This window comes from Lithobates pipiens, unplaced genomic scaffold (genome assembly GCF_037356315.1).
Source record: "Lithobates pipiens isolate NorthernLeopardFrog02 unplaced genomic scaffold, aLitPip1_a1.2 Scaffold_16, whole genome shotgun sequence".
NCBI classification, from domain to species: Eukaryota; Metazoa; Chordata; class Amphibia; order Anura; family Ranidae; genus Lithobates; species Lithobates pipiens.
In genome coordinates, this window is record NW_027507748.1 from 8752225 (window position 1) to 8776942 (window position 24718).

General features: G+C 48.5%; 1 protein-coding gene across 1 annotated transcript in view; it reads left to right on the forward strand.

The window, feature by feature from the left end:
• The window catches only part of LOC143981500 (V-set domain containing T-cell activation inhibitor 1-like), a 49726-nt gene that overhangs the window by 21084 nt on the left and 3924 nt on the right, over positions 1 to 24718 (forward strand). Inside the window, exons 2-3 of the mRNA XM_077479368.1 lie at positions 10838 to 11195; positions 16287 to 16565. Coding sequence (XP_077335494.1) covers positions 10838 to 11195; positions 16287 to 16565 — 637 coding nt within the window. The remainder of the gene's footprint in view (positions 1 to 10837; positions 11196 to 16286; positions 16566 to 24718) is intronic.

Consider the following 24718-nt stretch of genomic DNA (forward strand, 5'->3'; position numbering starts at 1 on the left):
GATGTAAGGGGGAACACTGTAGCCTCTGGTGTAAAGGGGAACTCTGATGTAATTGGTGCTCTGAGAACCCTGATTGACCTTAGTGTACTCACTCAGAGGCAGGAGACAGAAGGGGGAGACTTCAGTCACAGATAGAGATGGATGGTGAGCTCACTCACCCCTTGGCAGTTAGCAGTTCTCATCCATATGTATCTGAGGCTGCTCAACTTCAAATTTCTCGCCCCAAGTTTACTTTTCTGAGGCACAGCACCGTGGATTGGAGTGTGGGCAGACACAGAGGGGTAGGGGTGGGAGGAAGAGGTGCAGATCCAGCCCTCTCTCCTCTCCTGTCTGTGTGTGTGTTGTGGGGGGGGGGGGATTGTTAGTGTTGGCTTTGGGCAGTATGAAAGACACTCTCAGCCTAGACAACTGCAGCCAGCAACCCTGCCGGGAGGCCATAGTCTCGTCTGAATAATGTGTCCGGGTTTCAAGCAGTCTGAAACCCGGACGCATGATTCCAAACCCGAACTGTCCGGGTGAACAGGTGGCAACCCTAGGGGGGGTTGACTGTGGCCCATGGGAGATGAAAATGGAATATAGAATTATAGAATAATGCCCCATTGATAGTGGCAGTGAGAAGAATAATGCCCCATCTTTTGTGTGAGTGGAGGTATGGTTCCTCCTCATTGCTGTCAGTGGAAGGAGGAGTGTCTCGGAGGCCAAATAAAGGCAAGCAAAGGGCAGTATCAGGCCCCCGGGCCACAGTTTGGAGACCACTGATGGACTTAGTCCGGCAAACAATCCACCAGACTTTCTAACAAACGGACTTGGCCACGCACGGACACTCCGAAAGTCTGGCGATTTCCAACGCGATGATGTACACGTACGGCGGGACTAGAAAAAAGGAAGTTCAATAGCCAGTAGCCAATAGCTTTCTTCTCGTACTTGCTTCTACACATGCGTCATTCTTAGCCCTTGCACACAGGGTCGGAGATTCCGTCGGAATGTGTCCTATCGGACCGTTTTGTCGGATAATCCGACTGTGTGTGGTCTGCATCGGACTGTTTCCGTTGGAATATCCGTCGGACCAAATTTTCCAACTTGCTGGAAATATTTTCCAACAAACTGCTCCGATCGGACATACTCCGATCATGTGTAGAGAATTCCGATCGGACAAAGTGCCACGCATGCTCAGATCAAATTCCTACACCAAAGCTATTGGCTACTAGCCTGAACGTAGTCCCGTCGTAACGAAATAACGTCATCACGTCGGATTTTCCGACAACTTTGTCCGACTGTGTGTATGCAACAGTTTCGGACAAAATCCGACGGATTTGGTTGTCGGAATCTCCGACCCGTGTGTACAAGGGCTAAGTCCGCCGGACTAGCACACCGACGAAAGGATTGCCCACTGAAAGCGAAGTCCGGCGGACAAATTTTGAGTCAAAACTACTTTCTAAGTCCGCCGGACTTTACGATGGAAAAAGTCCGCAGGAGCCCGCACACACGATCGAATTGTCTGGCGTAATGCGGTCCGGCGGACACAGTTCGGTCGTGTGTACGCGGCATTAAAGTGGTTGTAAACCCTTACAACCAACTTTGACCTATAGGTAAGCCTAGATTAAGGCTTACCTGTAGGTCCAAGCAATATCTCCTAAACCTATACAGTTTAGGAGATATTTGCCCGAAAACGGGCACCGCTGTCTACGGCGCATGCGGCATAGACAGCGGCGCGCAGGCGCACTGAGCGCGGCATTCTCAGCGACGGAGCTGCCGCGCGTGTCGGCTCCCGTGCGCATGCGCAGGAGTGACGTCATTGCGGCTTCGCCGAATGACAGCGGCGGAGCTGCGAGACCCCACCAACAAGATGGATGCGGCGGACTACAGGGGACATCTTTCTCTCATCAGTCCACAGAATATTTGCCTAAAAGTCTTGGGGATAATCCAGATTTTTTTGGTAAATGTGAGATGAGCCTTTGTGTTCTTTTTGGTCAGCAGTGGCTTTGGCCTTGGAACTCTCCCATGGACGCCATTTTTGCCCCGTCTCTTTCTTATTGTTGAATCATCAACACTGACCTTACCCGAGGCAAGTGAGGCCTGCAGCTCTTCAGATGTTGTTCTGGGTTCTTTTATGACCTCCTTGATGAGTCCTCGTCGTGCTCTTGGAGTAACTTTTGTGTACCACTCCTGGGAAGGTTCGCCACTGTTCCAAGTTATCTCCATTTGGATAATGGCTCTCACCGTGGTTTACTGGAGTTCCAAAGCCTTAGAAATTACTTTGAAACCCTTCCTGATACATGTACATTACTTTGTTTGTAATCTGTTCTTGAATTTTTTTTAGATTGTGGCATGAGGTGTGGCTTTTTGTGACCTGTTATGCCACGTACACACGGCCAAAATTTCCAATGGAAAAAGTCAGATGGGAGCTTTTCATCGGATATTCCGACCGTGTGTATCCCCCATCGGTATTTTTCTGTCGGCATTTCCCACGGACTTTCGATTTTGAGCCTATTCTCAATTTTTCCATTGGAAATGCCGACGTTGAGTTTTGCTGGATGCAAGGTCCGGCCGTGTGTACATGGCATTAGCATTCTTCTCTTTGTCAGACAGCTTCTATTTATGTGATTTCTTGATTCAACCGGTCTGGCAGTAATCAGGCCTGGGTGTGGAAAGTGAAAATTGAACTCAGCTTTACAAAAGCTTGTGGTTAATCACAGTTCATTCGTGATTGCACATGGGAGGGGGCAATTACTTTTTCACATAAGGCCAGGGCAGGCTTGAACAGCTTTTTTCCCTTAATAAATGAAATAATTAAAAATGGCATCTTGGATTTACTCGGGTTATCTTTGTGTAATATTAAAATTTGTTTGATGATCTGAATGTCAGACTTCACCTACCTGACTGATGAGCCCGATATAGCAGGGGGAAGGCCTCCCTTACGTGTCTGGTTCACTCCCCCTGGTAGTATAGACAGGGGGCACAGGAGCACAGAGTGGTATGAGAGCCTGGCGGGTAACTGCAGGAGGAGAGGCCCAAAGGTCCAGGTGCAGGGGAAGCGGTGATCACTAGTCAGCTGGACACTGCACTGGCAGCAGATGCAGAGCAAGAGCTAAGCTGGCAAGTCCAATCACAGGCACAGTCAGCAACAGGTGGGCAGCGCAGTACAGAGGAGCAGGCAAGTTCAGAGTCCAGGTCACAGTCAGGGTTGGCAACAGGCGGGCAGCGTAGTACAGAGGAGCAGGCAAGTTCAGAGTCCAGGTCACAGCCGGGGTTGGCAACAGGCGGACAGCGTAGTACAGAGAAGCAGGCAAGTTCAGAGTCCAGGTCACAGCCAGGGCTGGCAACAGGCAGGCAGCGTAGTACAGAGGAGCAGGCAAGTTCAGAGTCCAGGTCACAGCCGGGGTTGGCAACAGGCGGGCAGCGTAGTACAGAGGAGCAGGCAAGTTCAGAGTCCAGGTCACAGCCAGGGTTGGCAACAGGCGGGCAGCGTAGCACAGAGGAGCAGGCAAGTTCAGAGTCCAGGTCACAGCCAGGGTTGGCAACAGGCGGGCAGCGTAGTACAGAGGAGCAGGCAAGTTCAGAGTCCAGGTCACAGGCAGGGTTGGCAACAGGCGGGCAGCGTAGTACAGAGGAGCAGGCAGGTTCAAGGTCAAAGACAAGCCGGGGTCGGATGCAGGCAGAAGACAGGATAATCCAAAGGGCAAGCCGAGTAATCAGGGGATCAGATGCTCAGACAAAGTAACAGGTGCTAGGATACAGGAAGCTGCAGATCGGACAGCACCGAGCAAAGTGCATAGACATGACCATCAAGGTTGCTCACTTCTTCCGCTGCTCTGTTAGGCAGTGGGGATGGACGGTGCATACACACACAGGAGCTTTTATCTGCCCCGGGGGTTTGCATGGACTGGTTCTGTCTTTGTCTATAGACAAGTTCCTGATCCAACAATCATCATTGTAAACACACAAGTCTTTATTCTGGTTAATAACCATGACACCCTGCACTTTGTAAAAATATTACAGGAAGATACTGTGTGTGTATATTTGGATAGTCTTTATTAAGCATTTGGTATCGCTAAAATTACTGTTGTAACATTTTTTTATGTTGTAGGTTGCAGTGGTAACCTACATACATTTCCTGTATGCTCAGCCCACAGGTAAGAGGCTATCTTAAGTTCTTAAACTATATTTCCAAATGTCATATCCATTAGCAGCTGGTGCTCAATATTTTGGGGAGAAGGGTGGTTAGGCATGACAAACAAACCTGCCCCCCCCCCCTCACACATCCACCACCCCTCACACCCAAAGGGAGACAGACGGGAAGGTGGCTCCTGGAAGCTGCCCCCGGCCCCCTCCCTCGCACTAGCACAACCGACCCGCCTGCCCGGACGGGTTGAACAGGAAGGCGGCCATCCATGTCCTTACGTTAGGAGGTGGTGCTGGATCTGGGGTAGGGCTTTTGGAAGCTGCCCCTCCACCTGCTGCACCTTGCCAAGGGAAGAGCCGGGCTGCTGCTTCTCCACCCGGCTGAACAGGAAGCAGGAGTTCTAAGTCTCCCTGACCAATCGGGTCTCAGGACCCGCTTCCTGATTTGCCAGCAGGAGAAGCAGGAAGAAAGTAGCAAATATTAAAGCGGAGGTCCACCCTAAAATGGACCTCCGCTCATCGGAATCCCCCCCCCCCTCCGGCGCCACAATCGGCACCTTTCAGGGGGGAGGGGGGTGCAGTTACCTGGATAATCCAGGTAACTGCACCCACTTCCGGGCTAGCTCTCTGCGGAAAGGGGCGTACGTTACGCCCCTTTCCGCAAGCGCCCGCCCCCTTCAGCAAGTGCCCCGCTGCCTGCTGGGAAACACACAGCTCCCAGAGGCAGCGGGGACCGTCCGGATTGCGCCGCGCGGCTCGCGCATGCGCAGTAGGGAACCGGGAAATGAAGCCGAAAGGCTCCATTTCCTGATTCCCATACCCAAGATGGCGGCGGGACCCGGCAGCCGAGCGAGCGATCGGCTTCGGGTGCCGACATCGCGGGCGCGCTGGACAGGTAAGTGTCACTATTTAAAAGTCAGCAGCTGCAGTATTTGTAGCTGCTGGCTTTTAAAAAAAAAAAAAAAAACGCGGAGTCCCGGTGGACTCCCGCTTTAATTTTGCTAATTTTACACAACTGGGTTGACTCAGGGCGCAGTGCTCTGTGCCCCGAGCCCACCCCTTCTTGAAGCCAATTGGAGCCTCAGGCTCTAATCACGTGCTTCAAAAAAGAAGAAAAAAAATCATTGAACTCCATGTGTCCGACATCCTGCATGTAGATTAGGGGCCGGGTGCATGGCTTAGGGGGGGCAGGGCCCCTGTGCCCCTAATAGAGCGGCAGCCACTGGTCATTTCTATTCTCAAACATACTCATTACAGAGATAGTTTGGGCTGTAACTCGATGTAAATTAATCCCTGGACAGTTGAATGGGAATTAAACCCCATTCACACTTGTGTGACTTGTCATACGACTTTGGACATTAAAGTCGCATGGCATGTCTTTCCCCCTGTTTTCCTATGATAACCATTCATATATGTGCTACTTAAAGTCGTAGCGACTTCAAAGTAATTCATGCACTACTTTGGTCTAGCTTTCATGCAAATTGAGGGCCATAGACTTCAATGTCAACCCTCAAAAGTTGCATGAAAGTTATACCTGAATGTTTTACATGTAAGCCCTTGTACACACAGTCGGAGAATCCGTCGGAATGAGTCTTATCGGACCGTGTCGTCAGATAATCCGACTGTGTGTGGTATGCATCGGACTGATTCCGTCCGAATCTCCGTCGGACCCAATTTTCCAACATGTTGGAAATATTTCCCGACCAACTGGGCCGGACGGACCTAATCCGATCATGTGTAGAGAATTTTCATCGGACAAAGTGCCACGCATGCTCAGATCAAATTCCTACATCAAAGCTATTGGCTACTTAGCCTGAACGTAGTCCCATCATAACGAAATTACGTCATCACGTTCTGAAAGATCGGATTTTTCGCCAACTTGGCCCGACCGTGTGTATTCAACAGTTTCGGACACAATCCGTCGGACTAAATCCGACGGGCAAAATCTGACGGATTTGGTTGCCAAAATCTCCGACCGTGTGTACGTGGGCTAACAGTGGGGTCCGAAAATTGTAATATGAAGGAGAAGGGATCTCACCGCTCCAGGAGCACACATGCAGGCTGTAAACTGAAGCCACAGGTGCTGGCTATTACCACTAGCAACAGACGATAAACAAGCTTTGGACTGCAGCACTCTTCAGAAGACCACTTTCTTTTATTGGAAAATCACATCACAGCTCAACAAACACAACGAACAAGGAAAAAATTGCTGATGAATAAGCACTACAGCTAGTGTGAAACGTCACCAATTTTTCCTTGTTCGCTGTGTTTGTTGAGCTGTGATGTGATTTTCCAATAAAAGAAAGTGGTCTTGTGAAGAGTGCTGCAGTCCTGAGCTTGTTTTTCGTCCGTTAACAGTGGGGTCCGAATTTGCAGAAAGACAACAAGTCAGATCCAAGTTGCATCCATTCAAAGTTGCATCCAAGCTGCCGCAACTTTGGAATCCAGTCCGGGCCCAAGTATGTTCCTTACTGGAACTGTCCTTCCAATACTTAGGCCCCATTTACACACGTGCGACTTGTCATGCGCCTTTGTACCCCAAAGTCGCGAAGACAACTCACGCCCCATGTTTCCCTATGAGTGACGTTCATATCTATGCGACTTAAAGTTGCAGCAACTTTAAAAGTAGTTCCTCCACTACTTTGGTAGTGGGAGACGTAAGAACCACACGCCACCTGAATGAGAGCATAGCAACCAACAACAAGGACAATGAAGGCAGGCGCCTTTAGAGGAGCTGTGAAAACAAAGTGCAGCAAGAGCTCCGGACAGAGAGGAGAAGCAGCCAAAATAATACAGTCAACCAATGTGCCTGGAGCGCTGGTTTTGCTGCCATATGACCCAAAACCATCAATGCCATGTTAGGCAAGTATGGCGGTCTGCAGGGGCGTAACTATAGGGGGTGCAGCAGTTGCGACCGCAACCGGGCCCTGTGAGGCAGGGGGTCCATGCAGCCCCCTCTACATATGGCTGCTCTTTAGTTGTGCATTACCCGCATGACCTGTGTCCTCAGCCAGCTCCTCAGAGTACCCCTCTCCTGCTCCATGCATTGCCGCTCAGTCCGATGTCTGTTCTCCCCAGCCAGAGTCCTGCCCACCCCGAGTCCGGCCCACACTGCACTGCATACTTCTCCTTGGTAAACAAACTTTAAGCACACAGATGCAGTGCAGCCCTATGAGGGTCGGCTCCCCGGAGGACACTGCAGGCTTGTCTGCCAGTCCCCCCTTGGTCATGGTGAGTAAGAGGACCCCATCCTCCACACACCATTACATACCCCCTCCATCTCCCCCTGGGGACAGGGACCCCTTCTCACATGGGGACAGGGACCCCCACCTCCCCTGGGGACAGGGACCCCTTCTCACCTGGGGGCAGTAACTTCATCTGCCCTGGAGAAAAGGACCTCATCTCTTCTGGGGACGGGGACCCCATCCTGCCTAGGGACAGTCCCCCAATGGGGCACCTAAAAATAAAAAATAAAATAATAAAAAAAACTACTGATACCAGTGGTGGAACTACAGGGCTCACAAAGGGCATACCTGTGACCACGCCCTGGAGTTCCACCACCGGACTCAGAGGGAAGAGCCCTGGCTGGGATTCAGGGGGGCCCTTCATGGTTTCTTGCATCGGAGCCCTGAAGGTTCTAGTTACGCCACTGGCAGTCTGTAAAAATATATGATGGGAGGTGTTTTATTATATCTATATCTTAAATACAAAAAAATATATATACCTGTTGGTCTTGCCATAAATCCAATATTATCCAAATATTGAGAAGAGCAGGGGGTGTTCTGTAGTCCTTTCCTGTTTCTGTTCTAATAATACAGTAAGGTGAGTGGGTGTTGTCACCCTAGGACAGGTCACCAGGTGAAAATAACCATGAAAGAGGCCTGAAAAAAAAAAGAAAACCAATGCAGCCACCATGCCTAAGGTCAGGGGAGCTGCAATATATGGCATTTTTGTTCTTGTGCTCAAACTAATCAAATCTTGATGACTCTATGTGTAAAGTATAACCCAAAGGAACCAATCATAATTCATCCTGCTTTTGTGTGGCTTTAGTTAATTAAAATATATCTATACTAAAAAAAATATATATATTTTTTAAGTTATGGATTGAGTGGGGAGGATTAAAACTCTTGTCACGTTTTACTGCAGCTCCGTTGGGTTGGGTGATTCACTTCCTGTATGGACAATAGGTTGTCCCCGGGACAGGAAGTGAGGGTAAATCTCCTGGGAGTCCTGGTCAGCAGAAAAACCTGACAGGGGTTCTAACCTTTTCCCAGTCTTTCCAACAACAAAATAAAAAAAAGTTTTGCCTTTTTAGATCTGCTTTAAATTCTAATTGGTTGCCATGTGTTACAGAACTTTCAGCTAATTCTGTTCCTAGGCACCAATGAGCACAATGCTGCTGCCTATGGCTTTGGATAGAAGACCACATTGTGTCCTTCCTATAGGCTAAGTTCCAGGCAGATGATAAAAGGCTACACCTTAAATCAATGTATCGATTGATTCACGAAAAATGCTAAGAGTCCATTCACACAGGGGCAACACGACTTCCAGCGCGACTTTAGGAGGCAACTTGGACACGACTTGAGTGTAAATCTCAGCGCGACTTGAAGTTGCCTCCTGGGCGCGGGACTTTGCCAGTGGCCAATCACATAATAATCAGCTCTGTGGGAGGGAGGGGTTTGCCTTGAAAAAAATTTTTTCTTCTTGGAAATATGCTTTAGTTAAGACAGGGGACCCGACTTGGAGGCAACTTCCATTGAAATCAATGGGTACAAGTCACCCAGAAGTCGGATTGAAGTCGTACAGGAACCTTTTTCTGAAGTCGAAGCGACTGCTGTAGTGTACATTAAGACGGCTCCATTCACTTTTTATTACCATTAATTTTCTCAACCGTGCGACTTGGGGGCGGCTTGAAGTCAGATCCCAGGTCGCCCCGGTGTGAACCGACTCTTAGTTGTGCAGATTGTTATGTACAGTATATCTAGACGGTTCTGAGCAAATATCGATTTCCTTCCTGATTCATCTCCACACTTGAGATCTCATCATCTAATGTGTGGTAATGATGGAATTATATTTTTTAAATTCCAAAAGGATTATAAATCTAATGACGCTTTTTGTAAGAAGTGGAATGTGGAATTTCAGCTGTAGGTAGATGCCGGTAGACTGAATCCCTGCCTGACTTCTTTTATCTCCCGGGAATTAGGAAGACTTTTCTATTATAGTTTCCACTTCTCCAATTCCAACCGACAAAGGAGACAGAAACCACTCATATCTTTCAATATAGAGAAGGAAGTGACATCACCCTTTCTGGCCAACATACACCCTTTCTGGCTGCTAGGCAACAACTTTTCTGAGCACCACCATACATACACCCTTTCTGGCCACCATACAGCCTTTCTTGCCACCATACACCCTTTCTTGCCACCATACACCCTTTCTGACCACCATACACCCTTTCTGGCTTCCAGGCAACAACCTTTCTGGCCACCACCATACACCCTTTCTGGCTGCCAGGCAACAGCCTTTCTGGCCACCATACACCCTTTCTGGCCACCATACACCCTTTCTGGCCACCATACACCCTTTCTGGCTGCCAGGCAACAGCCTTTCTTGCCACCATACACCCTTTCTGGCCACCATACAGCCTTCCTGGCCACCATACAGCCTTTCTGGCCACCATACAGCCTTTCTGGCAACCATACACCCTTTCTGGCTGCTAGGCAACAACCTTTCTGGCCACCACCATACACCCTTTCTGGCTGCCAGGCAACAGCCTTTCTTGCCACCATACACCCTTTCTGGCCACCATACACCCTTTCTGGCCACCATACACCCTTTCTGGCTGCCAGGCAACAGCCTTTCTTGCCACCATACACCCTTTCTTGCCACCATACAGCCTTTCTTGCCACCATACACCCTTTCTTGCCACCATACACCCTTTCTGGCCACCATACACCCTTTCTTGCCACCATACACCCTTTCTGGCCACCATACACCCTTTCTGGCCACCATACACCTTTCTTGCCACCATACACCCTTTCTGACCACCATACACCCTTTCTGGCTGCCAGGCAACAGCCTTTCTGGCCACCATACACCCTTTCTGGCCACCATACACCCTTTCTGGCTGCCAGGCAACAGCCTTTCTTGCCACCATACACCCTTTCTGGCGAAAAGGCAACACCCTTTCTGGCCACCATACAGCCTTTCTGTCCACCAGGCAACACTCTTCCTGGCCACCATAAACTCTTCCTGGCCACCATACAGTCTTCCTGGCCACCATAGACTCTTCATAGCCACCATGCACCCTTTCTGGCTGCCAGGCAATAGCCTTTCTGGCCACCATAAACCCTTTCTGGCCATCAGGCAATATCCCTCTTGGCCACAGAAAAATGTACCTCCTGACCACTGTATAATATCCTCCCTGGCCACAGGACAATATCCTGAACCTCCACCATTTTCAAGGAATCGGCCAGGCGGAATTCAAGTCCTTCCCTCCATTGTCTGGTTGTGTATTACACGTGCTTTATGTGTGGTTTGTTGGTTCAGCTACTACGGGTTTGATACAAAATTGAAAATGATCATATATACTGAATGTACACATTTCTTAGTGTTATAACAGAAAAAAATACTAACCGTTACACAAATGTACCAAATGGAGATCACGTGAGAGATATTTAGATTGAGGCTGATTGTACGAAGGATTCATTTTTAGCAAATATTTCTACTCTCCTCCACAGATAAGACTGCCGTGGTTGCTTCTCTCTATGCCACGGTCACCCTCCGGTGCACATTTCCCTTTATACGTGGACGGGAAGGTCTGTCAGTGGTCTGGGAGAAGAATGAGCGGGATGGAAGAAGACTGATTGCACACAAGTTTATAGATGGCCGGGATAATCTCAAAGATCAAGATTTAAGCTACACGGGACGCACAGAATTGTCTGAAGATTTCTCCTATGGAACAGCAGACCTGACACTGCGAGAGGTCACGTTCAATGATGAAGGAACTTATTACTGCAGAGCAGCCAATGGAAAAGGTCATGGGGACAAGAAGGTGGACCTAACCATAGGCAGTAAGTTCTGCTCCACCTAGTCTTTGGCCTAAAATCCAGAGCTTTTCTAGCTTCCCATTTCATCAACTCTATACCGTTTTATATATGGCTGCGGATTGTGGGCCCACCATGATAGTGGTGTGTTTAAGTCGCAGTATTCACCAGAGCACCCTGATGTGATGGGCAGAACAGTTCCCAGGTTACGGCCCTCAAATCAACCCTTGTATGCTACAGCTGACCAGTTCACAAAGGAAGTAGGGATCTTGGAGGTACTGAGGTACACACAGGAGTGGCACTATGGAATAGCAGTACTTAGAAAACTGGGGTGCTATAAACATGGAAAGGCAGCTTTCATAGTTTCATAGTTAGTAAGGTTGAATAAAGACACCAGTCCATCCTGAGTGAGTGTCTACAATTGTGCCTATCCCTGTACATTGCACACTCACATTTGTCCCTACAATCCAAGGTCCCCATTCATATACTAGGGGACAATTTTGGACAGAAGCCAATTAACCTACCTGCATGTCTTTGGATTGTGGGAGGAAACCGGAGTACCCGGAGGAAACCCACGCAGGCACAGGGAGAACATGCAAACTCCATGCAGGTAGTGTTGTGTTTGGGATTTGAACCAGCGACCCTTCTTACTGCTAGGCGAGAGTGCTAACCACTACTCCACTGTGCCGCCCACAAGGCAAGGGTCTTTGGGAGCACTGAGATGCTGGGATCACAGCAAGGCAGGAATCCGTCTCGTGCAGCACTGAGATGCTGGGATCACAGCAAGGCAGGAATCCGTCTCGTGCATCGGTGGGATGCTGGGAACACAGAAAGCTCACTAGAAGTTCAAAGACACATACTGTAGGTGCAGGAAAGCTAGAAGCTCACAGGGCGTATACAAAACACACAGTGCTGGAATGCAGGAAGCTCTCTGGGAGTGTACGAGCTTCTCAGATGTTAGAAATTTGGAACATTTGTGGTAGCATAAATTCATGGAAACACTTATACGGGGGGGGGGGGGGGGCACTCAGTACTACTGGAGCACACAGAGGTACTGGAGGTCACAGAACTCTGGGGATCACTGAAGACATATGAAGTGGTACTTGGAAGATACAGATGTAGCTGGAGATGCAAGGAGACTGGAATGCTGGAGAGAGATGGAGTACACAAGGGTCACATGGAAAACAGGGTTACTTGGAACTTGGGGTCACAAGGAACTAGAAACACTCTAATGCCGTGTACACACGACCGGACTTTTCGAGGGACTAGGTCCGACGGTCTTTCCGACTGACTTTCGGCGGAGTTCCGACGGACTTTCCGAATGAACGGACTTGGCCACACACAATCACACCAAAGTCCGACGGATTCGAACGTGATGACGTACGACCGGACTAGAATAAGGAAGTTCATAGCCAGTAGCCAATAGCTGCCCTAGCGTCGGTTTTTTGACCCTTCGGACTAGCATACACACGAACGGATTTCTCGGTCCGGCGGAGTTCCGGTGGAAAAATTTAAAACATGTTTTATTTTTAAAGTCCGCCGGATTTTTGGCAAGCAAAGGTCCGATGGAGCCCACACAAGATCTAATTCTGTTCCGTCGGACCTTTGCTGTCAAAAAGTCCGGTCGTGTGTACGCGGCATTAGTAAAAAACTCAGAATACTCTTGGAGGAACTTTCAACACTCTCAGGGTAACTGAGAACACTCTCACGATAGCTCAAAAAACTCTTCAGGTAATTGAGAACACTCTTATGCCCCCGTACACTTGATCGGATATTCCGACAACAAAATCCATGGATTTTTTTTCCAACGCATGCTGGCTCAAACTTGTCTTGCATACACACGGTCACACAAATCTCGTTGTAAATTCAACAAGTACGACAAGCCAAGAAAAATGAGGTTAAATAGCCAGTGCGGCTCTTCTGCTTGATTCAAAGCATGCGTGGAACTTTGTGCATTGGAATTGTGTACACAAGATCGGAATTTACGACAAATTCTGATGGAAGATGTCTGATGGAGCCTACACATGGAATTTCTGACAACAAGGTCCCATCGAACATTTTCCGTCAGGAAATCCGACTGTGTGTACGGGGCATAAGAATAACTTGGAATTTTCTTAGGGTAATTTAAAACATTCTTTGGGTTATTTGGAACACTCTCTGAATAACTGGTAACTCAGAATTCTCTTGGCATAACTTGGAACTCGGAAGTCTCTTGGAGGGGGGCCTTAGAACATTCTCGGGGCAACTTGGAACGCTCTCAGAATAACTTGGAACTTAGAATTTTCTTGGTGTAACTTGGAGCTAGGGATTCTTTTGGGGTAACTTAGAACACTCTTGGGGTAACTTGGAACTCAAATTTAATTTGGGGTAACTCAGAACACTCTCGGGGTAACTTGGAACTCTCTTGGGGTAACTCAGAACACTCTCGGGGTAACTTGGAACACTTTCAGAATAATTTGGAACTCAGAATTTTCTTGGGGTAACTCAGAACACTCTCAGAATAACTTGGAACTCAAAATTGTCTTGAGGTAACTCAGAACACTCTCAGGGTAACTTGGAAGTTGGAACTCAGATTTCTCTTGGGGTAACTCAGAACACTCTCGTGATAACTTAGAACACTCTCAGGGTAACTTGGAACACTTTCAGAATAATTTGGAACTCAGAATTCTCTTGGGGTAACTCAGAACACTCTAAGGATAACTTGGAACTCAAAATTGTCTTGGGGTAACTCAGAACACTCTTGGGGTAACTTGGAAGTTGGAACTCAGATTTCTCATGGGGTAACTCAGAACACTCTCATGATAACTCAGAACACTCTTGGGGTAGCTTGGAAAACTCTCAGGATAGGGTGAAACACTCTCAGAGTAACTTGAAACCTAGAATTCCCTTAGAGTAATTCAGAACACTCTTGGGGTAACTGGGAACTCTGTTGAGGTAACTTGGAACACTTTCAGAATAATTTGGAACTCAGAACACTCTTGGGGTAACTCAGAACACTCTTGGGGCTAACGTGTAACACTCTCAGGATAACTTGGAACTCGAAATTGTCTCTCATGATAACTCAGAACACTTTTGGGGTAGCTTGGAAAACTCTCAGGATAGGGTGAAACACTCTCAGAGTAAACATAGAATTCCCTCAGAGTAATTCAGAACACTCTTGGGGTAATTTGGAACTCGATTTTTCATTTGGGGTAACTCAGAACACTCTGGGGTAACTTGAAACACTCTCAGGATAACTTGGAACTTGGAATTCTCTTGGGGTAACTCAGAACACTCTCAGCGTAACTTGGAACACTTTCAGAATAATTTGGAACTCAGAATTCTCTTGGGGTAACTCAGAACACTCTCAGGATAACTTGGAACTCGAAATTGTCTTGGGGTAACTCAGAACATTCTCTGGGTAACTTGGAACTCAGGTTTCTCTTGGGGTAACTCAGAGCACTCTCATGATAACTCAGAACACTCTTGGGGTAGCTTGGAAAACTCTCAGGATAGGGTGAAACACTCTCAGAGTAACTTGAAACCTAGAATTTCCTCAGAGGAATTCAGAACACTCTTGGGGTAACTGGGAACTCTCTTGGGCTAACGTGTAACACTCTCAAGATGACTTGGAACTCGAAATTGTCTCTCATGTCAACTCAGAACACTTTTGGGGTAGCTTGGAAAACTCTCAGGATAGGGTGAAACACTCTCAGAGTAAACTTAGAATTCCCTCAGAGTAATTCAGAACACTTGATTTTTCATTTGGTGTAACTCAGAACACTCTCTGCATAACCTGAAACACTCTCAGAATAATTTGGAACTTGGAATTCTCTTGGGGTAACTCAGAAAACTCTCAGGATAACTTGGAGCCCACACAGATTATCCGTCAACGCGGTCCGATCGGACATTTTCCATCGGAATGTCCGACCGTGTGTACAAGGGCTTAGAGCTTGTTTCAATCTACTCTACAACCACCACCGTTTTGGAACCTCACGCAGATGGAGTCTCACCAGAATATGACCCATGGTTCTCAAAGGGGCTGATTTATTAAAACCGGAGAGTGAAAAATATGGTTTAACTCAGTACAGAAACCAATCAGCTTCCAGTTTTTTTTTTTTTGTCAAGGCTTAATTGAACAAGCTGAAGTTGGATGCTAATTGGCTGCTATGCACAGCTGTGCCAGTTTTTGCACATTCCAGTTTTAGTAAATCAACCCTACAGAGTCCAAACAGGCTCAGTATATAAAGACACAGCCACAGCCTGCTCACTTTTTATGCTCCAAGCTCACTCATATTGTAGTAGGGTTAAAAACCAATATTTATTTAATAAAAGGTGTGGTTGCATGAATCCAGAAGACAAAATTGCACGTAATAGTAAAAAATAAAGACGGTGGATCCCCAACATTTGGTTTTTGCCTGTGTGTCTGATATCCCTTCCTCAACATGTTTCGTCATGTGACTTTTTTTCCCAAGAACAATTGAACACAACATGAATACAACTGCTGCAAGGCCATAGAGTTTTGGACGTGGACAAATAAACAAATACATAAATAAAATAAATACATAAATAAGTGATTCAAGTTTTAGTGGGACAAGAACCCTAAACTCACAGCCAATTTCACACTAAAGTATTTTAGAATGAAGAACCTAAATGCACAAACGAAGAGCCAGTCAAAGACCTGAGACCATCTGAGAATCTGAGGCAAGTCTTGAAAGTTGCAATTCTAGCAACAGTCTCAATACTACCTAAAATAGGTATACCAATGTAGAGCTGATACCCCAAGGAGAACTGACCCCAAGGAGCTTAAATTGCAACCAAAGCTGGTTCTACTAAGTATTGACTTCATTAAATTAATAAATGTCATCTAATTTTAGTCTGATTAACTTCTTCATTGCAATAAAAAATGTCACCCTGGAGTACCCTCCCCCTGGGGCTTTATTTTACTGCATGTTATGACAAAACAGAGGGGGGGCTGGCAGTGGAGAGGACTTTCTGAAAGGGACAGTGCTGGAGACACGTTGGGTTATTGGGTACCTACAGCAACCCCTGTTATATTCTTAAAATGAGTGGTCAACGTATTTAAACAAAATGTAAATCTGGAGCTCTTTTGTAACGTTAACTTTCTTTTATTTTTAGATTTAAATGCAGCAGAGTCAACAGTTACTGTCATTCACATTGATGGGAAGCGGCGTCTGAAGTGTATTGATATCGGTGTGTTCAGGAATCCCTGGGTCAGGTGGTACAATGAGCATGGCGCGGATCTGTCCGAACATGGAACACGGACGATAACTGACATCGGTAATGGGCGGAAGATGGTGGAGTCCGTGTTGAACTTGGATGTGGAAACGGGTAAACCGTACTTCTGTCTGGTGCAAGAGGGGAGACTGAAGAGGACCGCCCGAGCTGTGATATCAGGTATTATGTCTTAACAAAGTGCAATGTAATGGGGGAATTAGAACAAAGGAATAGAGAAAAAGACCAGAGGAGCAACCAGAAGACCCAAACACAGCCAGCACAGATATGAAAATGTCTCTCGAGGAAACATTTTTTTTTGTTTTGGCTTTGGATAGAGGGGGAAGGATTAAGCTCTCTGTTTTTATTCCTATCTGCGTTTCCATTGGGAAGATCCACCCCTTTCTTTGTACTGGTGACCATTGTCAACAAAAAAGAAAGTGAGGGGAAATCCAAAATGTTAGCCCTTGTACACACGGTCAGACATTCCGACGGAAAATGTCCGATCGGACCGCGTTGTCTGATAATCCGACCGTGTGTGGGCTCCATCGGACTGTTTCCATCGGAATATCCGACCAACAAAGTTTTAGAGCAGGGCTATAAAATTTTCCGACTTTGTCCGATCGTTTGTAGAGAATTCCGATGGGACAAAGTGCCGCGCATGCTCAGATCAAATTCCTAGACCAAAGCTATTGGCTGCTAGCCTGAACGTAGTCCCATCGTAACGAAATAACGTCATCACGTTCTGAACGATCAGATTTTCCGACAACTTTGTCCGACCGTGTGTATGCAACAGTTTCGGACAAAATCCGTCAGACGAAATCCAACAGATTTGGATGTCAGAATGTCCGACCCGTGTGTACAAGGGCTTAGAGTTGTCCCCAGTATAAGAGGAGAGGGGAACTCTTTCAGTGGGGGCACTTGTAACAGGGACAACTGTCCAAGAGACAAATTCCCATCACTAATTTTGTTCTAGCTAGGGTTGCACCGATACCAATACTAGTATCGGTATTGTGCCAAAACCAAGCATTTGTATGGGTACTTGTACTCGTGCAAATGCTCCGATGCTTGACCCGATTATTAGGCAGCCTCATGGGGTGATCGGTGCGGCGGTGGGTGGAGTTACAAGCATCGATCTCCCTGATATGCTTTTCTGACAGCCAATTCTCCTCCTCTCCCTCTCGCGGCTGTCAGGGAAATTGGTGTTTGTAACAGCCCCCGCTGCTGCTCTGATCACTGCCGGCTGTCCCCCTCTGTGCTCCCCGTGTCCTCCTCTGGGTCCCCCTGTGCCCTGCCTGGCTTTCTGTTTCCTCCTCCAGGTCTTGATCCATTTTATCCTCCGGGTCTCCCTATGTGTTATCCTCTGGGTCCCCCTGCATCCTTCCCAGCTCTCTGGCACCTCCTGGGGGTCCCCCTGCGTCCTTCCCAGCTCTCCAGCTCATCTTCTGGGTCCCCGTGTGTCCTTCCTGGCTCTCCGGCTCATCTTCTGGGTCCCCGTGCGTCCTTCCTGGCTCTCCGGCTCCTCCTCCGGTCCCCCCATATCCTCCTTCAGTCCCCCATCATCCTCTGGGTCCCCCTGTGTCCTCCCTGGCTCTCTGTTTCCTCTTCCAGGTCCCGATCCATTTTATCCTCCGGGTCTCCCTATGTGTTATCCTCTGGGTCCCCCTGCATCCTTCCCAGCTCTCTGGCACCTCCTGGGGGTCCCCCTGTGTCCTTACCAGCTCTCCGGCTCATCTTCTGAGTCCCTGTGCGTCCTTCCTGGCTCTCCGGCTCATCTTCTGGGTCCCCGTGCGTCCTTCCTGGCTCTCCAGCTCCTCCTCTGGTCCCCCCATATTCTCCTTCAGTCCCCCGTCATCCTCTGGGTCCCCCTGTGTCCTCCCTGACTCTTTGGCTCCTCCACCAGTTTCCCCCTCCCCCCCCCCCCCCCCCCCCCGGATCTTTCAGGATGGAGAGCGGAGGAAAGAGCTGGTAAATCTGTTGAATGAACAGAGTCAGTGATTGCTGCCTCTGTCCATTCATCATAACTGAAACATTGTAACCTGTGTTTACGATGCTTGAGTTTATGAATGGAGAGAGGAGTCTCTGTCTCCTATTCATTCATTTTCAGTAAGGGACTGGGGAATCTGTGTCCTCAGTCCCTTTCCCTGCCTCAAAGGAGAGATGTCAGGGGTTTGTTTAGACCCCTGATATCTCACTAAAGCCCCCTGTGATGGATCCTATCCCACACTCTGCTTGAGTGCTACCATCAGTATATCCCGCTTCCTCCAGTCTGACCATCAGAGAGGTATATAATTATAGCTGCACTGAATACAAGTCTAGCCGAAAATAGCTTGTAAAATCTTGAATGATTTATTGGACAGAATACAGCCTTTTTATACACTTTTAACACAAGGGGTTAGATAATGAGGTAGGGCTGCTCATGGATACTCCCCCCTCCCCTATAGCAACAACTTAAAAGACAATTACATAATTAACATGTCAATTAACACAGCCCTTAAGGCAGACTAGTTGACCAGGGTACCTATTCGTACTCTACCCACTTGCAAAATGTTCTCCCAGCCTGGGAAACAGGGTCTTAATAAGCTCTGCCTGACTCAAAATGGCCACCAGAGTCACATGGGGCAATGCCATTGCGGAAGAGTGCCACCTGCAGTGGAGAAAGTAGACTGCACCTGCCTACACCCCCCCCCCCCCTCTCTTTATCAGATTCTGTCCTCGACATCACAACAACATGGAAACAACAATAACAATGAGGAAAAAAGCACTATCCATGTATGGTTAAGGCAGAGACATAGTAATTTGCAGGAAGTTGTCTGCAGTTAGATCACAAAGGGCGCTGGCTCTCAGCTCTCAACGGCAGACAGTAACTTGAGGCCCCTCAGGTGGCAGGAGACATCTTCTATTTTCTGCCTGTACTAACCCTGGCCTGTTTATTGACAGCATTTCTGCCTGCCGCCTGGACCGATCCTCCACACCTTTTTATTCACACTTTTGGATGTGGGAGCTTCTTGATGGGCACTTTGTAGCTTGTAATTGTCACTTTTTTTTGCACTTATAAAGAGATACGCCTCTATAAATTGAATATATTGACTTACATGTGATGATCTATGTGGCGGCTGCATGGGATTTGCACAGTACGGGTGTGCAGGGTGTGTCTGGGCTCAGGTCAGATCTCTGGTGGGAATTACTCCGGTTGGGAAGGCGGGAGGTATTGTCATCTTGATACATTGTAGAAGATAACTAGAAATATTTAAAAATAACACATTTTCAGAGAACAAATCTCATTCTTCAGTTACAGATAAAATACTGAAATGGCAAAGTACAGCATGCAATAAATAATCCTTTTTTTTTTATTACAATTTCTTTGTTGACATCCATTGTGGAATCTCAGTTCCACTTCCTCAGATGCACGATCTTCTAAGAAACAAGATGTGGTGCTTCACCACAAAGGAGAACTTGCAAAATAAAACCACTTTCCTTATTTTTACTGTAAACAAGGTGGCAAAAGGGGAAGTTTCATTCAGGGGCGTACCTAGAGCATTTGGCACCCGGGGCGGATCCTATATCTGGCACCCCCCCACCTTAAAATGTAAAAACACCCCACTGTGCCCCCTGCATACCTCTGCATCCTTCAATATCTTTTTGTCACTACTGTGTACCCCCCTCTCCACAACTGCACCTCTGGACCCCTTTAAATTACACAGCACCCTGCACCTCTGGACCCCTTTACATTACACAGCACCCTGCACCTCTGGACCCCTTTACATTACACAGCCCCCTGCACTTCTGGACCCCTTTACATTACACAGGACCTTGCACCTCTGGACCCCTTTACATTACACAGCACCCTGCACCTCTGGACCCCTTTACATTACACAGCCCCCTGCACTTCTGGACCCCTTTACATTACACAGCACCCTGCACCTAAGGACCTCTTTACATTACACAGGACCCTGCTCCTAAGGACCTCTTTACATTACACAGCCCCCTGCACCTCTGGAGCCCTTTACATTACACAGGACCTTGCACCTCTGGACCCCTTTACATTACACAGCACCCTGCACCTCTGCACTGCACCCCTTTACATTACACAGCCCCTCACAGCTCTGGACCCCCTGCATGTTACACAGACCCCCTACAGTGCAGACTTCCCTCCCTACCATACAGACCCCCCATCTACAGTACAGCCCCCCCTACAGTAAAGACCCCCCTACAGTACAGAATCTTCCCCTACAGTGCAGACCCCCCTACAGTACAGAATCCTCCCCTACAGTGCAGACCCTCCTACAGTACAGACCCCTCCACCCTACAGCGCAGACCCTCTTACAGTACAGAATCCTCCCCTACAGTGCAGACCTTCCTACAGTACAGACCCCTCCACCCTACAGTGCAGACCCCCCTACAGTACAGAATCCTCCCCTACAGTAAGAACTCCCCTACAGTACAGACCCGCCCCCCCTCACAGTACAGACCCCCCTACAGTGCAGAATCCTCTCCTACAGTACAAACCCCCCTACAGTGCAGAATCCTCCCCTACAGTACAGACCCCTCCCCCCTACAGTGCATACCCCCCTACACTGCAGACCCCCCCTACAGTGCCGAATCCTCTCCTACAGTACAGACCCCTCCCCCTACAGTGCAGACCCCCCCTATAGTACAGACCCCTCCTAAAGTGCAGGACCCCTCCTACAGTGTGGACCCCCCTACAGTGCAGGACCCCCCTACAGTGCAGGACCCCCCTACAGTGCAGGACCCCCTACAGAATCCTCTCCTACAGTACAGACCCCCCTACAGTACAGACACCCCTACAGTGCAGAATCCTCCCCTACAGTACAGACCCCCCTACAGTACAGTATCCTCCCCTACAGTACAGACCCCTCCCCCCTACAGTGCATACCCCCTACACTGCAGACCCCCCTACAGTGCCGAATCCTCCCCTACAGTACAGACCCCTCCCCCTACAGTGCAGACCCCCCCTATACTACAGACCCCCCCTACAGTGCAGGACCCCTCCTACAGTGTGGACCCCCCTACAGTGCAGGACCCCCTACAGTGTAGAATCCTCCCCTACATTAAGAACTCCCCTACAGTACAGACCCCCCCCTCACAGTACAGACCCCCCTACAGTGCAGAATCCTCTCCTACAGTACAGACCCCCCTACAGTACAGTATCCTCCCCTACAGTACAGACCCCTCCCCCCTTCAGTGCATATCCCTCTACACTGCAGACCCTCTACAGTGCCGAATCCTCCCCTACAGTACAGACCCCTCCCCCTACAGTGCAGACCCCCCCCCTATAGTACAGACCCCTCCTACAGTGCAGGACCCCTCCTACAGTGTGGACCCCCCTACAGTGTAGGACCCCCTACAGTGCAGGACCCCCTACAGAATCCTCTCCTACAGTACAGACCCCCCTACAGTACAGACACCCCTACAGTGCAGAATCCTCCCCTACAGTACAGACCCCCCTACAGTACAGTATCCTCCCCTACAGTACAGACCCCTCCTCCCTACAGTGCATACCCCCCTACACTGCAGACCCCCCTACAGTGCCGAATCCTCCCCTAAAGTACAGACCCCTCCCCCTACAGTGCAGACCCCCCCTACAGTGCAGGACCCCTCCTACAGTGTGGACCCCCCTACAGTGCAGGAATGGAAGTGCAAAAATGGCGCAACGCGACCACAGAGACAAGGGGATTATTGCGCCGGGCCCCCGGATCACTGAGCCGCCAGGTGTCACTCCACTCGGGTGCTGCTCGTACCTCCCCCCCAATGCCGCCCACTGCCAGTGCCTCGGGCTCTCTCTGTGTGGGCTGCAAACCCGAGGCGTGGCGCGGTCTCTTCTTCAGTTGCGGAGGGGGGGGGGGGCGCTGGCCTGACACCCCCCCCCCAGTGTGTGGCATCCGGGGCGGCCCGTCTGCCCCCCACTTAGTACGCCACTGGTTTCATTAGATGTATACACTATATTACCAAAAGTATTGGGGCACCTGCCTTTACACACACATGAACTTTAATGGCCTCCCACTCTTAGTCCATAGGGTCCAATATTGAGTTGGCCCCCTCTTTGCAGATATAACGGCTTCACCTTTTCTGGGAAGGCCGTCCACAAGGTTTAGGAGTGTGTCTATGGGAATGTTTGACCATTCTTCCAGAAGAGCATTTGTGATGTGAGGTCAGTCACTGATATTGGATGAGAAGGCCTGGGTCGCAGTCTCCGCTCTAATTCATCCCAAAGGTGTTCTATCGGGTTGAGGTCAGGACTCTGTGCAGGCCAATCAAGTTTCTCCACCCCAAACTCCCTCATCCATGTCTATATGGACCTTGCTTAAAAAAAAACAAAAAAACTGATTGCTGTAACTGATTATAAAGTGTAAGCTGGAGTTTGACTTCAGTTTGTTAGTGTATCTAAATCTGCCAATACATGTAACACTACACTCCCCCACCAGACTAAATGTCCAAAGGTTCTCCCTGTGCTCCTTCATCCACAGTGGGGCGCTCTAATAAAGGAGCTGTGTTACTGGCCAGATCACCAGATGAAAACAGAGGGGGGGGCGGGGGGGAGCCAAAAAAAAGTGAATGCAACCGCCACATCTACTGATCAGTAAGCTACAATATATGAAATTTTCTAGTTTTGGGTTTACATCCATATTTATTTTATTTATTTTTTGAAGAGGAGGTCCGCACTTATATGATTCTTCCTTTTCTTTCAAATTTCTCCTTTTGATCTCCTGCGTTTGGTCCCCGAGCTGCTGGGACCCCCGTCTGTTTGTAGGTGTCTCCTTTAGCATAGCGAGCTTCGGGTTCCCAGCTGTTGTGTGCATCCATAGACAAACACAGCAACCAGTGAGCCATGCCCCTGCTCCCCCACCCCCCTTCTCCGAGTAATCTGACCTTATGGACACAGGAGCTTGTCACTCAATGGTCTTCAGTACCCTCCGCTACACCTGGAAGATCAGAGGAGGTTCCAGCATCGGTTGTCTTGGGGCCAATTGTGGTCACAAGGGACCCCGGGTAATTTGGGGATGAGGGGTGTAGAACAGTACTGGGGCATTTATTTTTTATTGTAATGCAGATAATGCCTAGCATTTAGTACTACTATAAATACTTCCATAATTTATCCAAAGAAAATATATCATACTTCCTTACTCTTCCTTAGTGGGCATGTAGGAAGGTGCAGTCTACCTTCTTCACTGTAGGTGGCGCTCGTCTGCAGTGGTACTGCAGTTGGAGATGAATTCAAGAGAAACACAGTTCCTCTATGGTTTCCTGGGCCACTGGGGAAGCTATCCAGTTGAATGCTGCCATGTCATGTGACTCTAGCAGCCATCTTGGGTCAGGCAGATCCTATTTAAGACCCCGGCTCCCAGGTTTGGCACTCGTACCCCACCTGGTAGAGACACAACTAGTGACAGGGAAAGGTTTCTGATGAGGAGGGAAAGCATAAGGTTTGCAACTTCTCTGGACATCTTCCCATTTGGGGGCAAGATGGCCAAGCAGCATTCTGCCCCTCCTATCAGGCGCTGTCAGTTCGGCTGAGACTGGTTCTCTACATGCTGATGGACCTGTGAGTGTTCCCGGTTGGGTTGCCTTCCAGGTTTATTGTGAACTGTCTTTGTATTATTCCAATACAAGTTCTTTCGGTGCACCTCACCTACCCTGTTTCCCCTAAAATAAGACCTAGCGTGATTGTCAGTGATGGCTGCAATATAAGCCCTACCCCCCAAATAAGCCCTAGTTAAAGTCCTTGTAGGTCTTATTTTCAGGGTAGGGCTTATTTTCAAGTAAACAGGGTAGGGCTTATTTGGGCGGTAGGGCTTATATTGCAGCCAACACAGACAATTACGCTGGGTCTTATTTTAGGGGAAACAGGGTACATGCAAATGGCTCAAAGTCGCTGTAAGTCCTTCATTATTATTATTATTATTATTATTAGGATATAGGATTTATATAGCACCAACAGCTTATATAGAGCTTTACAATATAAAAGGAAGACAGTACAGTTACAATACAATAAAATACAAGAGGGCTAAGAGGTCCCTGCTCAGAAGAGCTCACAATCTAATAGGTTGGGGCGGGTGGTACAAAAGGTTGTAACTGTGGGAAATGAGCTGGCGGAAGTGGTAAAATATTAGTTGGAGGTGTGATGGGCTTCCCTAAAGAGTTGAGTTTTCAGGGATTGCCTGAAGGCAGCTAGAGTAGGAGATAGCCGGACAGATTGAGGTAGAGAGTTCCCAAGCACGGGAGAGGCTCTGGAGAAGTCCTGGAGATGGCCATGGGAGGAGGAGGACTGTAACCTACTACTCTGTGTGCCCGGATTGTGCCCTGTAATTGTAAAA